Genomic DNA, 21,293 nt, shown 5'->3' with positions numbered 1-21,293 from the left:
CATCACTCGGAGCACAAATTCAACCTCATTAGCTCTCGATATCTCTTAAACCATCCCAGCTAAATTGTGCAACACTGCAGCCCGATGCAGTGTTGTGTGTTAGATGGAGTACATAATGAACTGATTTGTTGTTAAACCAGATATCCCCTAAACTACTGCTGCGAAGATATGTCTGTCCCTGTAGCTACTTTGTTATTAATAAGACCGGGAGATAAGGAAACACCTTCTCTTTACATCAGCTTTTCCACTTGCCTGGCCGTCTTTCCTGTATCTCCCGTAAAAAAGTCAAACTCAGAGTTCTCTTTTTGCCAGCTAACTTAAATAACAAGGTATTTGCAGATCGTCCCTTTTTTCTTATACCTTTCTCTGTCTTTTACATTTTTCAGCAATCCGATTCATCGCCCCTCTGCTCCATAGAGAGCAATTGAACTGCCACGAAACTAGTTCCAATACATTTGCACCGTTACAACGTGTCAAGCTACTGCTTCTCCTTCAATTGCTGCTTTTCCTTCTGTCAGACAGATGGAATTAAAGTGGTTACACAACAAATGTAACATCAGCCACTAAAAGAGAGAAGAAAAAAAAAAGAATTGTACTTGTTTCAAGACCGGGGCACATTTACAGCACCCGGCTCTACAGCAATATTCCGTTAAAAGAATTGCCTATTGTTGAACAGAGACGTCTGCTGGCACTGCGTGCGTAGTTTCACTCGAAATGCCACTGGTTCATTAAATGAACTGCAGTGAACATATTAAGTTTGGTCCCATTTGAATTCTTGGCGCGGCGAAGACTATTTGGAGAGTGGAGCCCCGCTTGCCTTTGGTACATTATGTCTTTAGGTGATCTATAAAATGTTATTATTTAAAACAAGCTCTTTATGGATTGCTTATGAGGCATGCTTAGCACATGATTGATCTGACCTTTCACAGACGGTCGTTCTTTGGGAAAACATCAGCCTTAACCTTTTTTAGCTGGATTACACTGCCAGCGTCTCTGTACAAGCGCGCGCGTGTGTGTGTCTGTATGTATACATTATGTATGTGTGTGTTAGCAGCTTGAGCACACGTGTGTGAGTGTGGGTTAAAACGCCTCGAAACGCCCGCCTCATGCTTTTATTTTGTTTCGCTGAAATGAAAATAATACATTACTGATTGATTGATCAATCATGTCTGAAAGGGTATCTGCGTCTGTGTGTGCGCGTGCATCTGCGTGCACGTGCGTGTGTGCACGTATGCGCGCGGCAAGGCTACGTACAGCTTGATGCAGGATAGAGATTGATGGAGGCCTGCCGTGAGGAGGATACTCAGTTATCTCCTTGTAATTAAAATCCACCTCATAAAGATTATTGACTCCCCCACCATACAAACCAGCATGCTCCCTTGCTTGGCAGGGTTTGCAAAGCGCTTCTTAAAAAATGAAAAATAGCATATTAAGCAGCACATATTTCCCATTTATGCAGAACATTTAGATGTGGTTAAGTTATCGTAATGTGCAATAAAACCTGGATGTGAAATTTGTAATCCACTTTGGAAAATTGCTTACTATATTGCTTTAACATCCCCTGAAAGAGCTTTTGAGATGTGTGTGCCAGGTTTATTGTATGCCATAATTTAAAAGTCCTCAATGCAGGCAGTAAATATAAATTTATTAGTGGCAGGTTTAAATAGGCAGACTGAGGTAGTATGAGTGAGTGGATGCTTGAGTGTTTGCTCTGTGTGAGTACATACTGTGTGTGTGTGTGTGTGTGTGTGTGTGTGTGTGTGTGTGTGTGTGTGTGTGTGTGTGTGTGTGTGTGTGTGTGTGTGTGTGTGTGTGTGTGTGCGTGCGCGTGTGTGCGTGTGTGTGTGTGTCTTTGATAAGTGCCAACTGAGAATGTCTTCCCTCTGCTCAGCACGCCATGAAGAAAAGTGAGGGTGTGCACATGGTGTGCGTAGGGTAACTGTTTCAGCGCAGTATTGTACATTCGCATACACACTACCCTCTTCTTAACTAAACCAAACTTACAGGATGTATTTTAAAGTCACATTTTTTATTTGGGGTTTTCTTTTCGAATCTGAGTTTTAAGGTTCTGTGCTCGCCTGGGGTCTGGTTCCCTCCTGGCTCCAGGGCCACTGAATGAGTAAATATGATCGAGGAGCTTGTAATGCATTGTTCACGGTGGGAAACACACGAGAACATCAAGCCAACACATAAATCCTCACAGGAGTCATTTTACTTTTCATAGTTCAGAATAGAATGGCATTTGGACAACGCCTATCCAACCATCTTAAAGAGAGTGGATCTACTCAATTATCTGGATCCACTCCAGATTTAATGGATTCTATACCCTTCCACCAAATGTCGTGAAATTTGATTGAGTAGTTTTTTGCATAATCCTGCTAAATCAGAAACAGACAAAAACAACCACCAATGCAACTGACCTCCTTGGTGGATGTAGTAACGTGGCAAGATGACTCTGCATGTTTCTGAGCATGTCCCTCTTGTGTCCACATCTGCAGCAGGTGGAGAGCTGCTCCTCTGGGGACAGATCCCCTGTGTGTCCCTGGTCACTGACCATCCAGGCCTCAAAAGACTCTGGACCCCCCAGCCTGTTGCACTGGCAGGCAGAAAGGTGCGTGTGTGCACGTGCGTGTGTGTGTTTGAGAAAGACTGCGCAAATTATGTTTTCAGGCTCCTCAAGAGGGAAGTAGATGAAAGCCTCAGGATTTTCCCGAGTATATGAGATTTGGCTGGATATGCATAAATTCTTAAAGGGTAAGTCCACACTGAATCACAGAGGACTGAACGCGGAGCACTGCCTTCAATGGGTTTAAAGAATATATCACTCTTGGCCACGCGACAATCTATGACGTCCCAGCTGGTGTTTAGCCTTTCACAGCTGATGTTGCAGATTAACCATGCACCTAAACTTTGTCCGTTGTTTATTCTGTAACTACAGCTGACTTGAAAACCGTATATGATTCTTATGCAGGTGTGTGATGTCGCCTGTGGGACCTGGCACATGACGGCCCTCACCACACGTGAGTACCCCATCGTCCATCCCGAAACATTCACACACTTCCCACTGGTTCATTGACAGTGGCTCAACAAGGGTAAACCCGTTCAATTCCTCCACCGTCTTCCCTCGTCCTCCTCCACGCGGGTTTCTCTTCCCTTTCTCTAAATGATGTCTCGCTCCTCCTCAAAGCCCCTCCTCACTCACTTTTCACTCATCAAACCATAATTCACTTCAGAGGGAGGCATCATTAATGCACAGTAGGACCCAGCAGCTTGATGTGTGCTAATTATATTGTGTGTTTTACACGCTGGATGACTTTTGCTTAGTCAGTGATGAGCTTAGTCTCTGGTAATTGTTTTTTGGATATGATGAGTTTATAAAAGCCTGTGTGTGTGTGTGTGTGTGTGTGTGTGTGTGTGTGTGTGTGTGTGTGTGTGTGTGTGTGTGTGTGTGGGTGTGTTATGTATGTGTGAGGCTTTTTACTACGTGAGTATGCAGGTCTTCAAATTTATATGTGCCTATGCATGTGCAGTCGTGCATCACAGCTGTGCACATACATGTACACAATATATTGTTTTCACAAGTGGCCCCAAACACAACATTATCCCACATCACACGCTCCTGTGAACTTAATAATGATTAGCAAACAGTCAAAATCTCCACTTCACCCTGACACTTTAAAACTGCATGCAACTTTAAACCTCCATCAATCCCCACACAAAACTTAGACATGCACCGTCAAACGCGGGCGGCGCGCTGCATGACTCGCTCGCATCCCGCGCAACACATGTGATCCTTTTAGCACTGTACATCACTCAGCGCCGGAGCTGGAACCGCTGCTCAGCCTTTTGGCTAATCACGCTGATTGGAGGTGTCCTTTGGCTCACCTGGGGGCTTCCAATCCTATTAGGCCAACCGTCCTGAGCCTCGCACACCCAACAGCCGCCTGTGTTTGATCACTGGTGCTTAGAGCCCACACTTGTCCTCTTATGTTGGTGTTGAGGCACGGTGGGGTTCGGTGTGGGGGGTTAAAGTGTGATCTCCTTAACTCTCTAGGGGGGCAGAGGGGAGTTCGGTGCCCCACCTCCCTCGGCAGACACTCTGCTGCTCCTCTAGCTGGAGCTGGTCTTTAAACTTCAGACGTCAGTTGAGAGGCGGCAAGTTGTTTCCAAGCAAAAGGGATGGAGGGAATGGGAGAGTGAAAGATTAAGAGTGAGAGAATGAAGAAGAGGTTGAACGTTCCTGTTGTGTTTTCACCTTTTAAAGAATCTTTGGAGTCTTCGGAGGCATGGAGGCTCTGTCATGCGGTTAGAAGTAAATACACCTGATCCCTTGAGGCCTGTCACCTTCCGCTACCCTCTCCCTATCTCCGCCACGTTCTACCTCCCCTCCATTACTCCCTCACCCAACCTTCCCCCCTGACTGCTCTTCTCCCTCGCAGCACACCCATTACTGTGGCTCTCCTGTGGCTCTCCTTCCTCCCCCACTCCTCCCCGTTTGCCCCCACCTCCTTCTCCTCCTTCATCCCTGGGCCAGGAGCGCCCAGGAAGAGCCATGTGTTTCCAAAGTGGACTGGATGGGAAATCGAAGCAGGGCTTCTGTGTTTATCAAGCTACAGCTCCGTCACCTTGCTCCAACTCCCGTCTGGAGGCCCCGGCAAATTGGTGACAGCAGCAACAACCCTGCAGCACACATGCCCCTTTTTTTTTCAATGCACACACACACACACACACACACACACACACACACACACACACACACACACACACACACACACACACACACACACAGCACCTTGGCCTGTTTAGTTTTATTGCTGGTGTCAGGTGAGGAGGTGGAGGTAGGAGTGCTGTCTATGTTCACCTCACACACACGCACACACACACACTCGCACACAGTCATTTCCACCCCTGCCGACACCTTGGCTAACAAGACCTGTGAACCGCCGTGACAGAACTCGGAGACTTGTCAGAGTCCCAGTCATTTAATGCCAAGACCCGGCCCCGGCTCTAACCCAACAGGGTTTCTGTATGCACACCGAGCCACAATAGACTGCACAGTGATATACTGAACATGAGTTTACTGAATACTGCTGCTCCTCCAGGTTAATATTCTTGCCTATTTTTACTATAGTGGATCTGCAGCCAATTATTCCCATGAAATGCTGAATCGAAAAAATAAAATCAAGAAGTAATATTGTAGTTATTGATTTATTTAGATTCAGTTTAACCCTCAGTTTGCGTCTCGTTGTGTTGATCTGCACCATCACACATTCCATCTGTAAATGTTGTCGTCCATCTTGCCTGTGTAACAGTGCAGTCATGTGTCTGTAAACCTGCTGTATCACAGACATCGTTATCCAAAGTATCTAATCGTCGGTCATTACAGGTAGTTGTGCACGGACCGCTGACCCCTTTGTTGCATGTACACAGGATGCTGGCTGTTCAATACCTTTTTTTTTGTCCTGTGCCCCCCTCTCCTCAATTCTCTGTGATCATGTAAGCAGAGGAGAAAGGCGAGTTAGGTTAGAGCCCTGCGCGGCCTTGCTACCTTGGAAATGAACTGCACAAACAACGGCCGGCCATTGTGCCTAAGAGCTTACAATGATGCCATTTAAGAGAGTATCGATCCAGCCAGTGCAGGGTCAATCACCGGATCAATGGTGTGTGGGTTGGTCAGCTGGAAGGCCAGTTGACTGCATGAATGAATGGATGGCTGGATAACAGATGAATAGACGGTTGGATAATGGATGGATGGATGTATGGATTGATTCATGGATGGATGCGAAGACTGATAGGTGGTGGGACAGTAGAGTCAGGGCTGTATAAACATGAACTTGTGTGTTAGTCTTTAGATTTTAGTTGTCAGTCTCCGTCTGTGCTGGACTGTGTCCGTCCTGTTCTGGCTTTGACACGTCTAAAAGATCTACGGTGGCCGAGATGTCTCACACGAGCTCATTAACAGAAAACACGAATAAATAAGTGAAAACTTACTTCGGAGCCACAGAATAGAGACACAATAACAATGGAAGTGAGCAACAACGGTTGTTGACAATGAAAGGAGCAGAGATACTTAATGCGGTCAGGTGAGCGTTGTTTATAAAAACTCAGACAAGCCAGTCGCACACTTAAATGTGATGCTCGTCTACTTGAGGTGTTACGGTACAGGTGCTTGGAGAGCCCAAAAAGGAAGAACGCACCTGTACCGTAACAACTCAAATAGACAAGCATCACATTTTAGTGTGCAACTGGCTTGTTCAGGTTTTAACAAACGAAGGTTCACTCGACCCATACATCCATGACTTGACTGGAGTAAGTAAATCTGCTCGATTCATTGTCAACATCCATTGTCGCTCTTGTGTTTTCCATTAATGCGCTTGTGTGAGATATCTCGGCCACCGTAAAGATCGACAACTACACTGAAATTCACAGTAATGTTTAAGGTTTTACTCAAAGAATAACAAATCTCACACAACTTCAGTTTAATTCAACAATCATACTTTTTATTACCTGCCTGTGACTTTTTACTATGGAAGTCATGCAGCACTAAGTACATGCAGCATGTGTGGGAGCTAGCGACCCGCTACCTGCTATTTTTTCCTTAGATATACACAGGCTTCTTTTGACATCCCTCAAGGAGTTACACTGTGCATATATATAAAGTTTAACTCTGGAGAAGTACAGACATAAATTAAAAAAGAGTCATTGTCATTAGCATGTTCTTGGTGGATTCTTGTGATGTGTTTACACCGGGGTTGATTGACCTAGTTACCCAGCCCCTGGCAGCACAACACGGAGAAATGCAACACAATGCAACACAAGGGAGAGGTATAGATTCTGTTATTATTCTTACATGTGAGTGAACACACACACACATAAAACTCACACGCAGAGCAGCGATCATCGGGGGCTCACAGAGGTCGCGCCTCATGACGAAAAGGGAAAAAAAGGGAGAATGCTCATTTAAAATTCTGTAAGAGATGTCAATTGTGCCCTCTGCATATTTCTATGGAAAATTTGTAAATAGATCCTTTGTAAATAGCTTCTCTCTTGCCAATCACCCTGTCTGCTCTCTGCACAGCAGCATTAAAAATTGATCCTTAGCCGCACCAGGGTGAAATGCTAACATCGCTGCCAAATGACTGATTAAAAAGAAAAACCTTTAATCTTTGCTTAAAAGTGTCTACTGCCTTGGCATGCCTTTCCCCTGTGCTCCTCTATCTTCCAAGGCTGCGAGAGAGAAGGAGGGGGTCGCCGTGGGGGAAACGGGGTCACGCTTCATGTAGAGTCAGCACTGTACAGCGATATAGCTCGAGAGGTGAGGGATTTCACTCAGAGCAGATCTAGGAATCGACATGTATTGCTCTCCTCTGAATTTAACCTTAAGCCAAAGGTTAAAGACATATTTGAGTATTCCACAAGAGCGGGGCGGAATTGTGAGAGCTCTCCGACTAATAGCTCCCAAGTCCAAGTTCTCAGCTGGGTGGCATTGACAATGCAGCAGAAGATATTTTTACCTGCCTCCAGCTTAAACTTAAAAGTTTTGATATAGAGAATGACGGGTTTAATAAAAAAAAAGACATTAAAGTGTTGATTGGAGATGCTGAGAGGTGCGTTTGTGTTTTCAGGGAGCGGGGAGAGGAACAGAGGATGCGATCACCCACAACGTGAAGCTCTCTTCGGAGACGTTGACAGGAATCCCCCACCGACGGAACACGCAGAGAAAGAAAACACAGCGCAAGTAAGATAAACACACCTCCTCTCTCTTGCTCTATGGCCCTTTTATTGACTCGCTTGCACACTGTACGGCTCGATCTGTAACTCACTCGCTAACTCAACAGCAGTGGATCGCTCTCCCGATTGATATCTTCCTCTTCTGCACTTCCTGTCTGCCTTGTTGATATCCCTTATACGCCGCGCTCCCACTGTTTGCTTCTCAAACCCACTTCCATTCATTTTTCTGATTCTTTATGCATGCAGTAATGAGCGACACAACATAACAAGTTGCACTTGAGTAAACAGCACAGCGCTCAAAACACAAAGTAGTGAATATATTCACTCACCTCTCAGAATATCAGTGACGACTAGTAAATTGTCACCCAGAACCACACACACACACACACACACACACACACGCGCACACACACACACACACACACACACACACACACACACACACACACACACACACACACACACACACACACACACACACACGCACACACACTCACACCTAAGCTCCCGCCCCTCCCCATCTCTGTCATTCAGGTGTTTACTGTCATTCATACTCAGGGTTTTGTATAATCCTCTCACCACACCTGAGTGCTCCCCACTCAGTGTCACTGGATTTACCTCCCTCCCTCTTTCTCCCTCTTTCTCCCCCCTCTCTCTCTCTCTCTCTCTCACTTCCCCTCTCCGGTGCACAGCCCTTTTTCATTCTGCATCACAGCCATTCTTTTACACATATTTTCATTCCTTATGTAAATAACCACAGACAAAAAAGAAAGACAGTTACAGACATTTTAAGATTCACACACACCGCTCGCCGTGTGCTGTATGTTTTCAGTCATCCCCTCTCATCAGCCGCTTTGTTTGGAGAAGTGTCTTTGCCTGTAGCCATAAATTAGGGGTTGTGATTTAACTCATTGAGACAAAAGAGAAAGACAACGAAACATGAATAAAACAAATGATGTGGAGAAGGTGAGGGTGGGGGAGACAGAGAGAGAGAGAGAGGGGGAGAGAGTGCGTGAGGAGAGGAGGGTGAACTGAAGGCAGAAATGGGCCAGTATATATTTCTGCTCTAGTTTCACTTGGGGAAGGCTTCATTAAGAAGTCTGTTTCCAGAGCATGGTGGAATTTGTGTGTGTATGTGTGTGTGTGTCAGTGCACAGGAGTGTGTGTATATCTTCATCGGTTAATGTGTGAGATTGTGTTGATGCACGTGCACGTCCATGCATACATGCGTGCATGCCCATAAAAATTATTTGTGTGTTCAGAGAGAGAGAGAGAGAGAGAGAGAGAGATTTCTTAAATAATTTACACCGAGAACTCTCTAATTGGTATCAAGTTTTTAAATGGGGTCAAATGTTGCGGTGCAGTTTCATGCAGCTTTCCTCTCGCCTTAAGTCGGTTTCATTACATCTGGTGCTGCGCTGCCGCCGCTTCATTGGACTTGAACCTCTAAATGCTGTCTGTGCCTATTGACTGGGGCCTCTGCTCTCAGACGGGAGAAACATGCTGCACCAGGCTGAGGAGGGATTTGAGTTTTATTGCTGTGGTAGAGCTGTGTTAGTCCATCCACTCATGTCTGTTACATAGAGAACATTCTATGAGAGATCTGGTGAGTCGTAAACATCAAACAGAGGTACACACACACACACACACACACACACAAATACACACACCCACAGAGCCTAAGGCAGTGCACGGAGCTGGTATTAGATCTAAGCCCCCTAATAAAGCCAATTAGAATTATACTGTGCATTGGTGAAGGCAACTTTTTCCAGGGCAATTCCCTCATCTCCACACACACACACACACACAAGTATATACACACATTCATGCAATATGACTGCTGTACATACACATAAACCAGACATACCATATTTAAGTCCCAGTTTTACGAGTGGATTTACTTTTTATAGTTTCCTTTTTAGAGACTCTTGATATGTTGAGTCTAGCATGTTTAGTTTAATCATTGTAAAGTAATCACAATACTTACTCAACAGCAAAAAGTAAATAATTACAGTACTTGCCATATTACTTGTGTTGCTCAGCTCTTAGAAAATGAAACTCTTCCTTTTACCCTGAACTAGACTCTACAAAAATCCCTTTAAACAGGGGAAAACACACAGAAACCTCAGAGCGAGTCACAACTGAAGGCTCCTCCTCAAAGGACGGACAGAAGTGCAATAGATGTTTAAAATCTTTTACTATACATGCACACCTCTGGTTACCAAAAAGGATTTTCATTGCCACTGGGAAGATAAAAGTGATATGTGACCTCCATGAAACTGTTGGTATTACAGAAACCAAGGTGGTGCTTACATTTAATTAATTTAAGTAATAGATCATCAAATTGTAAATTACTCTGAAGGGAAATTTTTGCTTTTTAGATCCATGTGTCACAATAGGAGTAACCTGAACAGATATTGTGTGTCTTCCTGACAGGACTTTAAGCACAGGATCCAGGATCTGCAGAGACCAGAAGGCCCAGAGGAGGAGGAGGAGGAGGAGGAGGAGAAAGATGAAGAACGTGGAAAAAACCCAAACCATGATGAGGGCAATGGAGCGTTACCTGATTCAGCATTCGCCGGAGCCAGGTCTGCAACGGGGATAGACAGGACAGGAAATGGCCGCTCATCAATCAAATCCGACCAGGGGCAGAGAGAGAGGGAGGGTTGCAGAACAGAGGGGCCGCTGGAGCTGAGGAAAGAACCACGCAGGAGCAGAACGAGCAGAGAAACAGTCTTCACCACTTTGCATCTTTTACCTAAGACAGCGGGAGAACAATGCAGGCCAATAGCCAGCTCCTTGCCGAGGCTGCTGACCGGACAACAAGCTCATAGCAGAGTTTTAGCCGAGGCTCAAAAAGTGAGTGTTAATGGGATTATCTATCAACTAATTCCACAAATCTCTGTCTGTCTGTCTGGATGTGGAACTGTTCATCTTATCGGCTTCACACTTGACATGTGCAGTGTCGCGGATGCTGATCGCCGTCATGGCAGCAACAGTCATAGAATCACTTCCTGTTTGTCTACAAAATAAAAGCACAATGTTCATTTTATTGCTGAAATACCGCAATACCTCTTGAGCAAAATCACAAAGCTTTTATTATGAAAAGTTGTGAATTTGGGTAACCCTAACCCCACATCTGGAATGCAGCCTTAGAACAGGCACTGGTCAAAAAGAGTAAATCTAAATGGTCCAGGTTTGTCACTGGTGTATGATCCATGGGGGGATACATATGTCTCTAAAGAGAAACACACCTGTTTGCACGTATCAAGTTTTATTTCTTTAACTGAGCCTCTTTTGCCTCAGTGAGTATAATCCAAACATTATTTTTACTTTTATCAGGATGAGCTGGCAACATCTCAGGGCTGCTGGCCCTCAACCCTTTATTTGTTCTACTTTATATGATCGTGTGAGATAGCGACAGTCAGTGGTTTTGAACTATGAGGCTGTGTTGAATTGCTTTGGCTGAGTTTAAAGAAGAAAGTGTACATTATATTATATATATGCATCAAGTCATTAACCTAGCATCTCAGAACTTGGTACTGAGTACAGAATAAGCTATTTTCACTGTATTCTTGTTTGTTTTCACATGTGTTTGTCTTTCCAGGAGAGATCTACCCATCTGACTGAGCTGCTCCAAAAATCTGGAAGTGATAGCAGCATTTTGCAGAGTCCCGAGCTGAGACTAAAACCCAGACCTCCTGGGAGATGTTCAGGTCCTGGGGCTCAGAGAGTGGCCTCCTGTCACCACTCAAGAACAAGACTACACACTGGCTCAGAGTCTCCGATTAACAATTCTTCTCCCCGTCTGACCCCTGGACAACAGATTCAGACGTCGCCTTCCTTCCACCAGAGACCACAATCCAAAGCCTCTCTTTCTCCTACTCCTTCTTCTTCTAATGCATCCAGGTACTGTCCAACACACAGGAGAGCGGTTTCCTCCCCTGGCGCCTCTGGGAAGAAACTATAAAAAACCAACAGACCCAGTTCTGTCCACCAGTGGAGCCGAGAATATTTATTCCATGCTTTAATGTTTTAAACATGTGTATTTACCCTTTTATGTCAGGTTATGTGAGCTACTTGAAATCAAAATATGATTATTGTATAACCCCCTGGATAATACACAGCCCCAGCTATGAGAGAGAGAATGTGCACTCTATTATCTACTTGATAATGCTTTTCTAAAGGCCACATACAAAGCTTAATACTTTTGGCTCCAAGATGACGGAGAAACAGCCTCATTTACTCTGCATGAGTTCTCCAAAACTCAGTATTAAAGGGCTCCACTTTACCCCAAACTGTGTTTCGGCAAATGTGCTCTTCTTTCAGACCATCTCAGTCAATGACTCTCGTGAACCTTGACCTCATCGGAAAGCATTAGGCTTTGGTCTTTGCAGTGAAATCTGCGTGCAGGAGTTTCAGACTCCTTGAACATTTCGACAGAACTTGAGAGGGTTGAGTTCTTTTTTTTTTCACCATACGTACTACCAAGCCACATTGATTTTAATACTTACAGTATGTTGTTTATTAAAGACATAACGCCCTTCAGATCTTGGCCTCTTGTAAGACATTTCACGCTGGAGTGTTTTCATGGCTGCTCATCTCTGCAGCATGAGTCACATGTGCGTACCACTATCGCTCTATAGAGTGTGAGGAAATTGATTTGTTGCAGAGATAATGCTATACGATTAGGTTTCTCTGCGTAAACAGGATCACTCCCTTGAGTTTTTTCTTTGCTATGTTTTGTTTTCAAGTTTCTTAGAAAAAAGTCCTTCATTAGACTTTATTTTAAACTGGTTCTTTGCCACAGTGTCAACCACAACCACATGGTAATTCCTCTTGTCAGGGTTTTACTTAAAAGCTCATTGACGGTACCTTTATGTCCGAAAAGAGATTTGCCTGTTTCAAACGATATCAGTGTTTGTTCATCATCTAAACTTCCAGACTGCAAATCTTGGCATAGCGAGGTGAGACTCATCACTCAGAAATGTCACCAAATTATGGTTAAATTAGTTTGAATTATTTCAGATTAATACTACTACTAATTTACCACTGTTAGTAACTTTATTACTAACAGTAATAATAATAATGAGAAATATTAAATCTTTTAAATGCTCATTTACAAATGTACATATTTCTCTATGAATGTGCCACCTGTGGGTTATAAGTTATGCTACAATATTGGCTGGATATGTTGCACCTATTTTTCTTGTATCAGAGTCGTTGTCATGTCATCGGAGTAAAGAACACATCAAAACTATTCATGACTTTGATCTCTGTTTTTTAAGTCATGAAAAAGAATACTAATGTTAGGTATTTAAAAAGCAAATCTTATTTCTGCTCCAGGAGACGGATCAGTCAAATATTAACAGAGCCTGTGAATTGCTTTAGTGAGTAACTAACTAAACACTGACTCCACACAGACACGAAGCGCTGATGGCATTGAGACATCTGCCCATCCCTCCCCATCATCTCTTTAGCTCCCGTCGGTTTGTTTTTGGCGTGTGTGTGTAAGCCTCGGCCGTGTATCACGTAGCTGCCCTGCGAGATTCCTGCCAATCGATTCAAGGTGAGGTCTGTCGATTAAACACCCTGAGCCGCGCTCTCCACCTAACCCCAGGGTGATTCCCACCCCGTACACACACAGATACACACCCATAACAAACACACGCACGCACAGACGCCAACTTCATCTGTCATCCATCAATACCTCCATCGGGGGCCTCTATTGATCCCCTCCATCCAGCCTCTTCACCCCATGCAGTACAACACCCGGGCCGAGACGCCGTGTGTGCAGGTGTAATTTCTGACAGATTTACAATAAAGCTCAAGTTATTATTTAACTCTTCCGGCCGCAGTGTGCTCTTTGATTTAGCACCCTGGGAAGGGATGAGTTACAGCTGACACGGAGAATCTGCCGGGGCTGGAATGGTAGGCACCCGGTTCATAACTCAGCCGCCGAATGTGTAGTTAGTCAATCACTTGATCTGTAATCACAAATGCTGCCAGAAATTACATGAGTGATGAGATGTAATAAAAGCACTTACTTTTCCTGCTCTGTCTCTTAAGTGTTATTGGCAGACCCCACTCTCCCAGGAGGCCGCGGCTGTGAAACAAAATCCCGATATAAACTGCCTCATTGGTCCCTGCCTCACGCTCCCTCTCTGGTGTACTGTATGTGTCTGTGTGTCTGTGTGTCTGTGTGTCTGTGTGTGTGACTGTGTGTGACTGTGTGTGACTGTGTGTGTGTTAATGCCGAGCGCTCCCACCACAGTGTAACACAAAGCTCTTTTTCGACAGTCTTTCTTCCACTCTCACATTGCTTTGCTTCAGGACAAATGATCCTCACTCCAGTAAAGACAGTCATCTGTGTCTCCATCATTTATAATCTCTAATGCCGGCAGAGGTGCAGGGGAAACTCGATTCACTGACGATGGCTGTTTTTTAAACAGACCTGCCGCCATTAATTGGTCAGTAAAACACACCGTATAAAAATATAGTTTTAAAGGTGTAGGCTATGCGGCGGTTAGTGCGGTTCAAACTTTCCTTGCCTGGATCTGCTCTCAGCCGAGCGTGTGGTGATAAGTTACGGTACATGAGAGATATGACCTTATGTACAGGTAATCAAACATCTCGGGGCCACGACACAAACCTTTTCTTTGACTGTCTGTGACTCGCGGCCTTTGGCAGGAGGTCACGCGTGACAGTTTTATTGATCCGGACCTCTATAATAATTACACAGCGTCTTGCATGCACTATTGATCAGGCCTATTGATAAAATCATATTTTACTGTAAAGGTCTGTTGATTTGATGCATTACAGCATAAATCTCTCCCCACAAGCAGCTGAGTTGGAACTCCTACTGCTGAGTGATGGATGCTCCCGCAGATAAACGCACGCACACACTCACACACACACAATTTATATCTATTGTCTGAATGGGACAGTAACAGACACAGGTTAGAGATAGACAGAGATGTAATGATATCCGCACCTTTAGTCCATCCATATAAATAGACGATCACATCGGGATGACAAGTAGGAGCCGCTATCCAGCCCAGCTCATATGATGTGATATATAAGCGAGGGTGTTTATGGAGTCCCCGCTCCATCTTATCATGATTTGTATTGTCAGCGGGGGCTGAATCTGCATGGTGGTAATAGACTCTAATGTGGTTCAAATGCCCCATGGTGAACGGGAAATAGAGATGAATGTGACAGATCATACAGAACTTGTCCCGTGTATAAACAGCCTTTAGAACTGTTGCTCTCACAGGGAGGGAGGAATAGACGGTGTAGCGGCTGGTGCGTACAGGGAAATGTCATTGGCGGTATTAAAGCGGTAAGCATCCGATCCTCGCAGCTGACCTCTGCAGTCGACGCAGGGAAACCGATGTGATTTCCAGAGGAGAAACACTCTATACTTTGGCTACCGCCGTTTCTCTTGTGTTAAAGAGGTCTCTGTTATATTGAAGTTGCGTGCAAGCTGAAATGCAGACTAATGGAGAACTAAACATAAAGTGTCAGGTAATTTACACTGGTGCCTATATGGTGTGGAGCATTATCACTCTTTGATCCAACCATGGAAAAACATAACATGTGTAATAAAGGAAAAGAGCAAATTTATTACTATTGGAGGAAAGGAAAATACTTCTTTATGGTTCAGGTTAAAAAGCAGCTTACTAGACCATGTTTCCGCTTTGGCCGCTAGTTCAAAAGCGTGTTTTCTTTTTGGACTTTTCTCTGGCTGGATTCTGAACCACTTGGGGGTAGTTCGCGAAGGCTGTGGTGCACCAGTGACGGGCTGGTTTTCACATTTAAAGGAGCCAAAGGGACGTGGGGAACATGTTCGTGTTCAAGAGGCCTACGCGATTCTAAAAGCCGGGATATCGAGTTAATCGCCGGCCCCGGCCAAGTCCCCCCAGAGCAGAGGTTGCTGCTGCAAAATGCTGAACAGCCAGGCTGGCTGCAGCACAGGAATTCTGTTCTGCGGAGGACAGAGGAGGGTAAATTGATCCTAATCGACAGTGATTTGTTTCATAAGCATAAAACCTGCTTCAATCTGAGCTCTTTTAAATGTCGTGGAATTCTGATGTGACTAACAGCACAGAGATTCAACTTCTTTTATTATTTTCTCATGCAAACCCGGCTCACGGAAACCTGTTAAAGGCAAATAAATCAACTGCAAGCCATCGAAGTAAATGGAAGTGAGGTAACGTTATATTTAAAAAAAGCTTTTTGTCACATAAGAGATTTTATTTGAACGTTCCATTTTTTCCTCAGTATTTTCCAGATCTTTTGAGGACCTTACTTCCACAGTGCATGATTGATATAGTATGGAATGTATCTATGGCGCATAACTAAAGAATTCTGCTGACTTTGAATATACTCACTACTTTTGTACCACAGCTGTTTGAAATGCTAATATAAAGCTTGTGAAATAGCAACAATACCGCCAGTGTGTTCCCCAGGCTGGGGGAAGGCAGAGCAAGACAAAGGCAGTTTCTAATCTGAGCGGGAAGCATACAGTGGCGATTCACTGTGACATGGTGATTGATATAAGTGAGTAGTATATTTACTGAGTCTGACGGGATAGGAGAAAGAGAGTGTTTTCTTCCCATCCGCACGCTTATCTCCCGCCATAAATCACCGCCGATGGGATGCATAAATGTGGATGAGCAAACGCCGTATTGCTCCGACTCAGGCAATTCCACTTTGACCTTTACATTTGGCGTTGGTCACTGGTGCTAAATGCATGCCGCAACCTTCCCTGACCTTGGGCTATTCATATTTAATAGCCATGAAGCCTGATGGTTCCTCAGATAACATACAGTATATTAGCACACACACTCCACACAAACACATCACACATAGTTACTTTAGTCAAGCCAAACCGCATTTAATGCCACAATGTTCTGATCACGACGGCCTCTTTTAATTTTCTCTGTCAATTAAAAAATTTCACAAAAACAAAGACAAGATATGATCCCTTTTTTCCTCCCTGTCATTTGTTTCTTTACAGCTGTGATTCCATTACCCCTTGCCCGGCGGCACTCTATGATGTCCTATGTCCGTCCTAACCTTTGACTCCAGCCAGTGCTTTAAAGGTTCTGCACTTTGCCCTCTCCCATTTGACCTGTCTGAAGTATACCTTTATAATTGCGCCTGTCACTATCAAACGCTCATATGAGAGGCTGCAGGGGCAGGGGGCTGAAGTCTGTCCAGTAACCTTTTGCCCTCTCGTGCATCCATTCTGCTCAAAGCAAACGCAGCCGGCGTCCTCCCCCTAACCACAATCCCATACTGTATTAGTCTGCATGTCGGAATTATTGATGGCACTCTGGAAATATTTTATTGGTCAGTCATGACCTTTGACTGGGGTAATGCAAACACTAACCCCCCTAAAGCTTCCTATTGACATGGACACAGATACATGGATATATATGTGTGTGTGTGTGTGTGTGAGGGGGGGGTCTGTGTGATTGTATTAAAATGTATGTATGTGTCTATGTAAATATATATAATATACATATATAATTAAGTGTTTATATATATACATATATATGTATGTGTGGTTGTGCTCTTAAGGTTTCTTATGGAAACATATACTTGGATAAATATGTGTTTGTGTGTATATATATTTATAAGCACACACACGATCAGTTATCTAATATAAGTATTGATTAAGAATAGCTGAGGGTCGGCATTCCCTCGCCTACTATGCATGTTTAGGATCAATAGTCAAAACACAAATTGACTGACCGGATCAAAATTATGAATAATACCTCTATCTATCACCATTCATCTTTTGCAGCCAAAGGGCAAAAACACAAACAACCAAAGAGAAAATATCGTGTACACTTCAGAAAGGTGCTTCCTCCCATCTTCCTCCTTTTATTCCACATAAGTCTCTTCATCAGAGGAAGTGTAGCTCGCACTGAAGCGCCCACAATTAAGATAAGCCCGACCACAGCTGGACAATTACCTGCCAACTAACCTTTTCTGGAGGCACTTAAGAATGTAAGGACCCCTGAGGATAGATGTGCCCCGAGTAGAACAAGCACTTCAACGGTCCAGAGAGAGAGAGAGAGTGAGAGGGAGAATAAAATGAATGAGAATGGAGGGGTAGAGAGAGAGGGTGTGACATAGAGGGGAGGGAAAATGATAGAAATAGAGAAAAAGACAGTATCATGGTGAGATTACCTAATCCTCTGTCTGAGAGGAGTATTTGAAGGACCTGGTGGTGTCAGACATGTGGGGGCTTTGTGGAGGTTTACCCAGGAGAGGCCAGCTTAGCGGGGGGATCTAGTGGAGCACCAGGTGACCAGTGCCCTGTCCCCGAGCACAAACCTCAGCCCATGGCTTTGTAAACACTGTTAAATTGATTGCAGGGAGCTGATGAGATTTCCCTGCAGCCCGGGTCATTATCACATTGTGTATCAGCTCTAACTCACTCGCACTGAGCCCTCCATGGCTCGTCACTCTTCTTTATGCTGCAGTTTTTTAATGTAAGCGACAGTGTTTTCTGTCAGAAGTTCATATATCTGTCACATGGGGTCGGAGTGAGACCGGTGGAGGACCTGCAGTGATTTTTAAAATGTGCCATTAATTTAAAAAAGCTGAGAAACACTGGTTAGTATTTAATGTCCTAATGCTCGGTGTGGCATTGCAGCAACAGGCAGGGTGTTGCAGTCTAACCCTGCTGCACGACGGGGTGAGTTTCAGCACTGTATGATATCTGATCCCAAAAAGCCCGCAGGGCAGCCACAGCAAATCAACAATGGATTAATGGATCTGGTTCTGCTCATAAATCTCTGTGGGATTGGAAAGCATTGGAGGACAGTCAGCCTGTAGTGGTGTGCTTAATGTTACAGGCAGTTTGGGTTTCCCATCGTTCAAAGCAGTGACAGGGCAGTAAAGATGTGGCAGCGTCTTATGTCTGTGTTAAATCAGTGAATGTCAGGAATGCGGGATTGTCAGTCTGCGGCGGTGAGAGCCGTTTGGACACTTATTCACCGGCAGAGGTTTGTTAGTCAATAACTCCCCATGCGTTTTCCATAGCTCTTAGCATACAGCAGGATAACTTCATGCACCGTGGCAAAGACAGAAAGATGTGTTGTGCAGACGTTCCCTAATTCACCGGTGTCAGTACAACACCGGGTGCAGTAAGGCCTCGCCATAGATCACAGTGGTTAACAGTTAGCTGTTCCTGCAGGTGTGTAGGGAATGGCAGTAACTGCTTCCATTACTGGAGAGAATGGCCTAACTCCCATAGTCCCCTCCAGACAACGCTGCCATTACCCATCCATTGTAAGGCCTGAGAGGGAGCTGTAAGTACGGCAGACTTATGGCTTTGTTCGAGTGACTGGATGGTCTCCTCTGGCTCAGCACTGGATAAGGAGGGACGCTGGTATGGAAGGATAGCCAGATAGAGTGATAGAGATGGAGGGCGAGGATGAATCGAACACCCCCCCCCCCCCTGATATCCTGCCACCACTGTTACCCCCCGCCCCCCCCCGACGCGCTCGTCAGTAGAGTGCAGGCTGCGGGGTGGGGAGGGTTATTTGGTGCTATTTTTACAAGAAACGGGTTGATTTGTCTTAGGCCATTACCGTCTATTACAGCTGCGAGTCTTGGGGAAAAGGTGGGAAGCGGCAGACGCTGGCATTCTGCCTAAAGAGAAATCAATGAAACAAATTAATCCTTCGCAGGCAGCGGTGACACAGTAATCCATCATTCAGGGGGTGCTTTTACACACTGAATCAGGGAGCCGAGGCGAGGGAGGTGGAGGGATTGGGGGTCGGGGGGCTGGGTTGGCGGGTGACGCTGGTTGAGGAGGGGCGGGTGGGGGAGAGCGGCACCACTGAGGCCCTGGGGGACAGGGGGAAGACATCCGTGCTACAGTAACACTGGGGTAACGGTGGGTGGTGGCAGGGAATCAAGTGGCTCTAAGCCCTTCCATTACATCCTTGAGCTGCCTGTGGACATACAGAGCAGGAGGAGGAGGAGGACAGGGACGTACACACAACCACGGACATGACCGTGATTACACACATATGCCTACACATATTTTCCCTGTTGCCAATCACTTTACTTCCTGGTTTGACCCCCACCAGGCTGATGGTACAGAGTGATCGGAGTCTTATACAGGAAGCAAACTGTTCATCAGTGCGTGGACATAACTAGGATGTGAAAAGGGAAGAGAGGAATAGGATGAATCAGGAGAATGTGAGACCCCTGCGGTGATCCCACTCTCGGCTTGACATTCCCAGCTGCACCTTGCATCGTTGATCATCATCACAGCACACCAATGTCCAGGTGTCCCCGCCCACCCACATATCGGAGGCTCACTGCCCTCTTCCCTGAGAACGCAAAACTACACTTAAAGCACATTCCACCCTTTTTGCTATACAAAGCGGGAGAGACAAACACATGCGCCCACATTCTCCACGGTGATGCGCCAGAGCACGGCCAATTAGAGCTCCGATCTGTCCATGTGACTCGAGTCACGTGATCGGCTGCCCTGTGAGGAAACAGTCCCGTCCAGGCCAAGATCCATGTGAAGCAGCTGTACCCTCCAATGAATCACATAACAGGCAACATCAAATAATATCACAGTTCAACTGGGAGCGAGGAGGGAAAAGAAACACACACACACACACACACATATCGAGATTGATGTGTTTTTATTAAGATCTCTGCTGCGTTGCATTGGCTTTTAGTGATATTACATCATTACGAAAGCAAGTTCAAGAGCACGATTCGTTCAGTGTGACTGTATCAGTCGGCTTTGTTGGTCTCCAGGCTCCTCTGTGGCACTGTGGCTGCGGTGCTGACATTCACTGATAGTGACTGTGTGTGTTTTTACAGCAGTGACTTTTAGCTGTACGGCTCTGATGGAGGGTGGTGACGCTTAGGAAGCCGGGGTCAGTGCATGGAGAAAAAAAGAGCCAACAGCCGAAGCCTTATTTGCTATGTCGTTGTAATAGGTGGTGCCACTTACCTTAACCAGTTTCTTCAAGAGGTATACCAATAGCCCCCTTCTCCCCCCCTAGAGACACAGGTGGTAGCATTCTGTGGAATGGCATGTTAGAAAATCAGAGAAAATAGTTGGCGGAGGGGAGAAAGGAGGCGGGGGTGTGCTGGACGACGAGAGAGAGGGAGGGAGAGGTCGAGATGGGCAGGGTGGGGCAGCGGAGGGGAAGGGTAGAGGGAGCGAGAGTGGTCAGGGAGGGAGGGCAAGGGGAAGGAGTGAAAGGATGGAAAAATGTGGGGATATTGCAGCAGAGCGGATGGTGTGAGGGAGGCAGAGTGAGAAATGTTGCCGGAAATGCTAGAGCCAGCAGCATGTGTAAAAAACCACACTGCAACATTTCTCATCCTTGACATCACCGACAAGCTTCCCAAACACACACTCTTTAACACAGCCGCTCCGCTAAGATCCACTCTGTTGTTTTCTCTCCTTCTGTAAACAGGGCAGATGTCGCGGGTATTACGTTTAACCAGTAACTGTGACTCGTCATTTCAAAGGGTGTGCGATTGGAGATTCTCACAGCAAACAC

The 21,293-nt window shown here is 45.3% G+C and overlaps 1 protein-coding gene across 1 annotated transcript in view; it reads left to right on the top strand.

Moving 5' to 3' along the window:
- Positions 1–12,991, top strand: part of LOC118115277 (ultraviolet-B receptor UVR8-like) — a 304,574-nt gene extending 291,583 nt beyond the window's left edge. Inside the window, exons 10-14 of the mRNA XM_035166348.2 lie at positions 2,499–2,611; positions 2,972–3,020; positions 7,626–7,738; positions 10,168–10,590; positions 11,339–12,991. Of these exons, the coding sequence (XP_035022239.1) occupies positions 2,499–2,611; positions 2,972–3,020; positions 7,626–7,738; positions 10,168–10,590; positions 11,339–11,701 (1,061 nt within the window). The 3' untranslated portion in view covers positions 11,702–12,991. The remainder of the gene's footprint in view (positions 1–2,498; positions 2,612–2,971; positions 3,021–7,625; positions 7,739–10,167; positions 10,591–11,338) is intronic.
- The last annotated feature ends 8,302 nt before the right edge of the window (positions 12,992–21,293 follow it).

The sequence above is a fragment of the Hippoglossus stenolepis genome, chromosome 9, assembly GCF_022539355.2.
Source record: "Hippoglossus stenolepis isolate QCI-W04-F060 chromosome 9, HSTE1.2, whole genome shotgun sequence".
In the NCBI taxonomy this organism is placed as follows: Eukaryota; Metazoa; Chordata; class Actinopteri; order Pleuronectiformes; family Pleuronectidae; genus Hippoglossus; species Hippoglossus stenolepis.
This window is presented reverse-complemented; position numbering and strand designations above follow the sequence as displayed.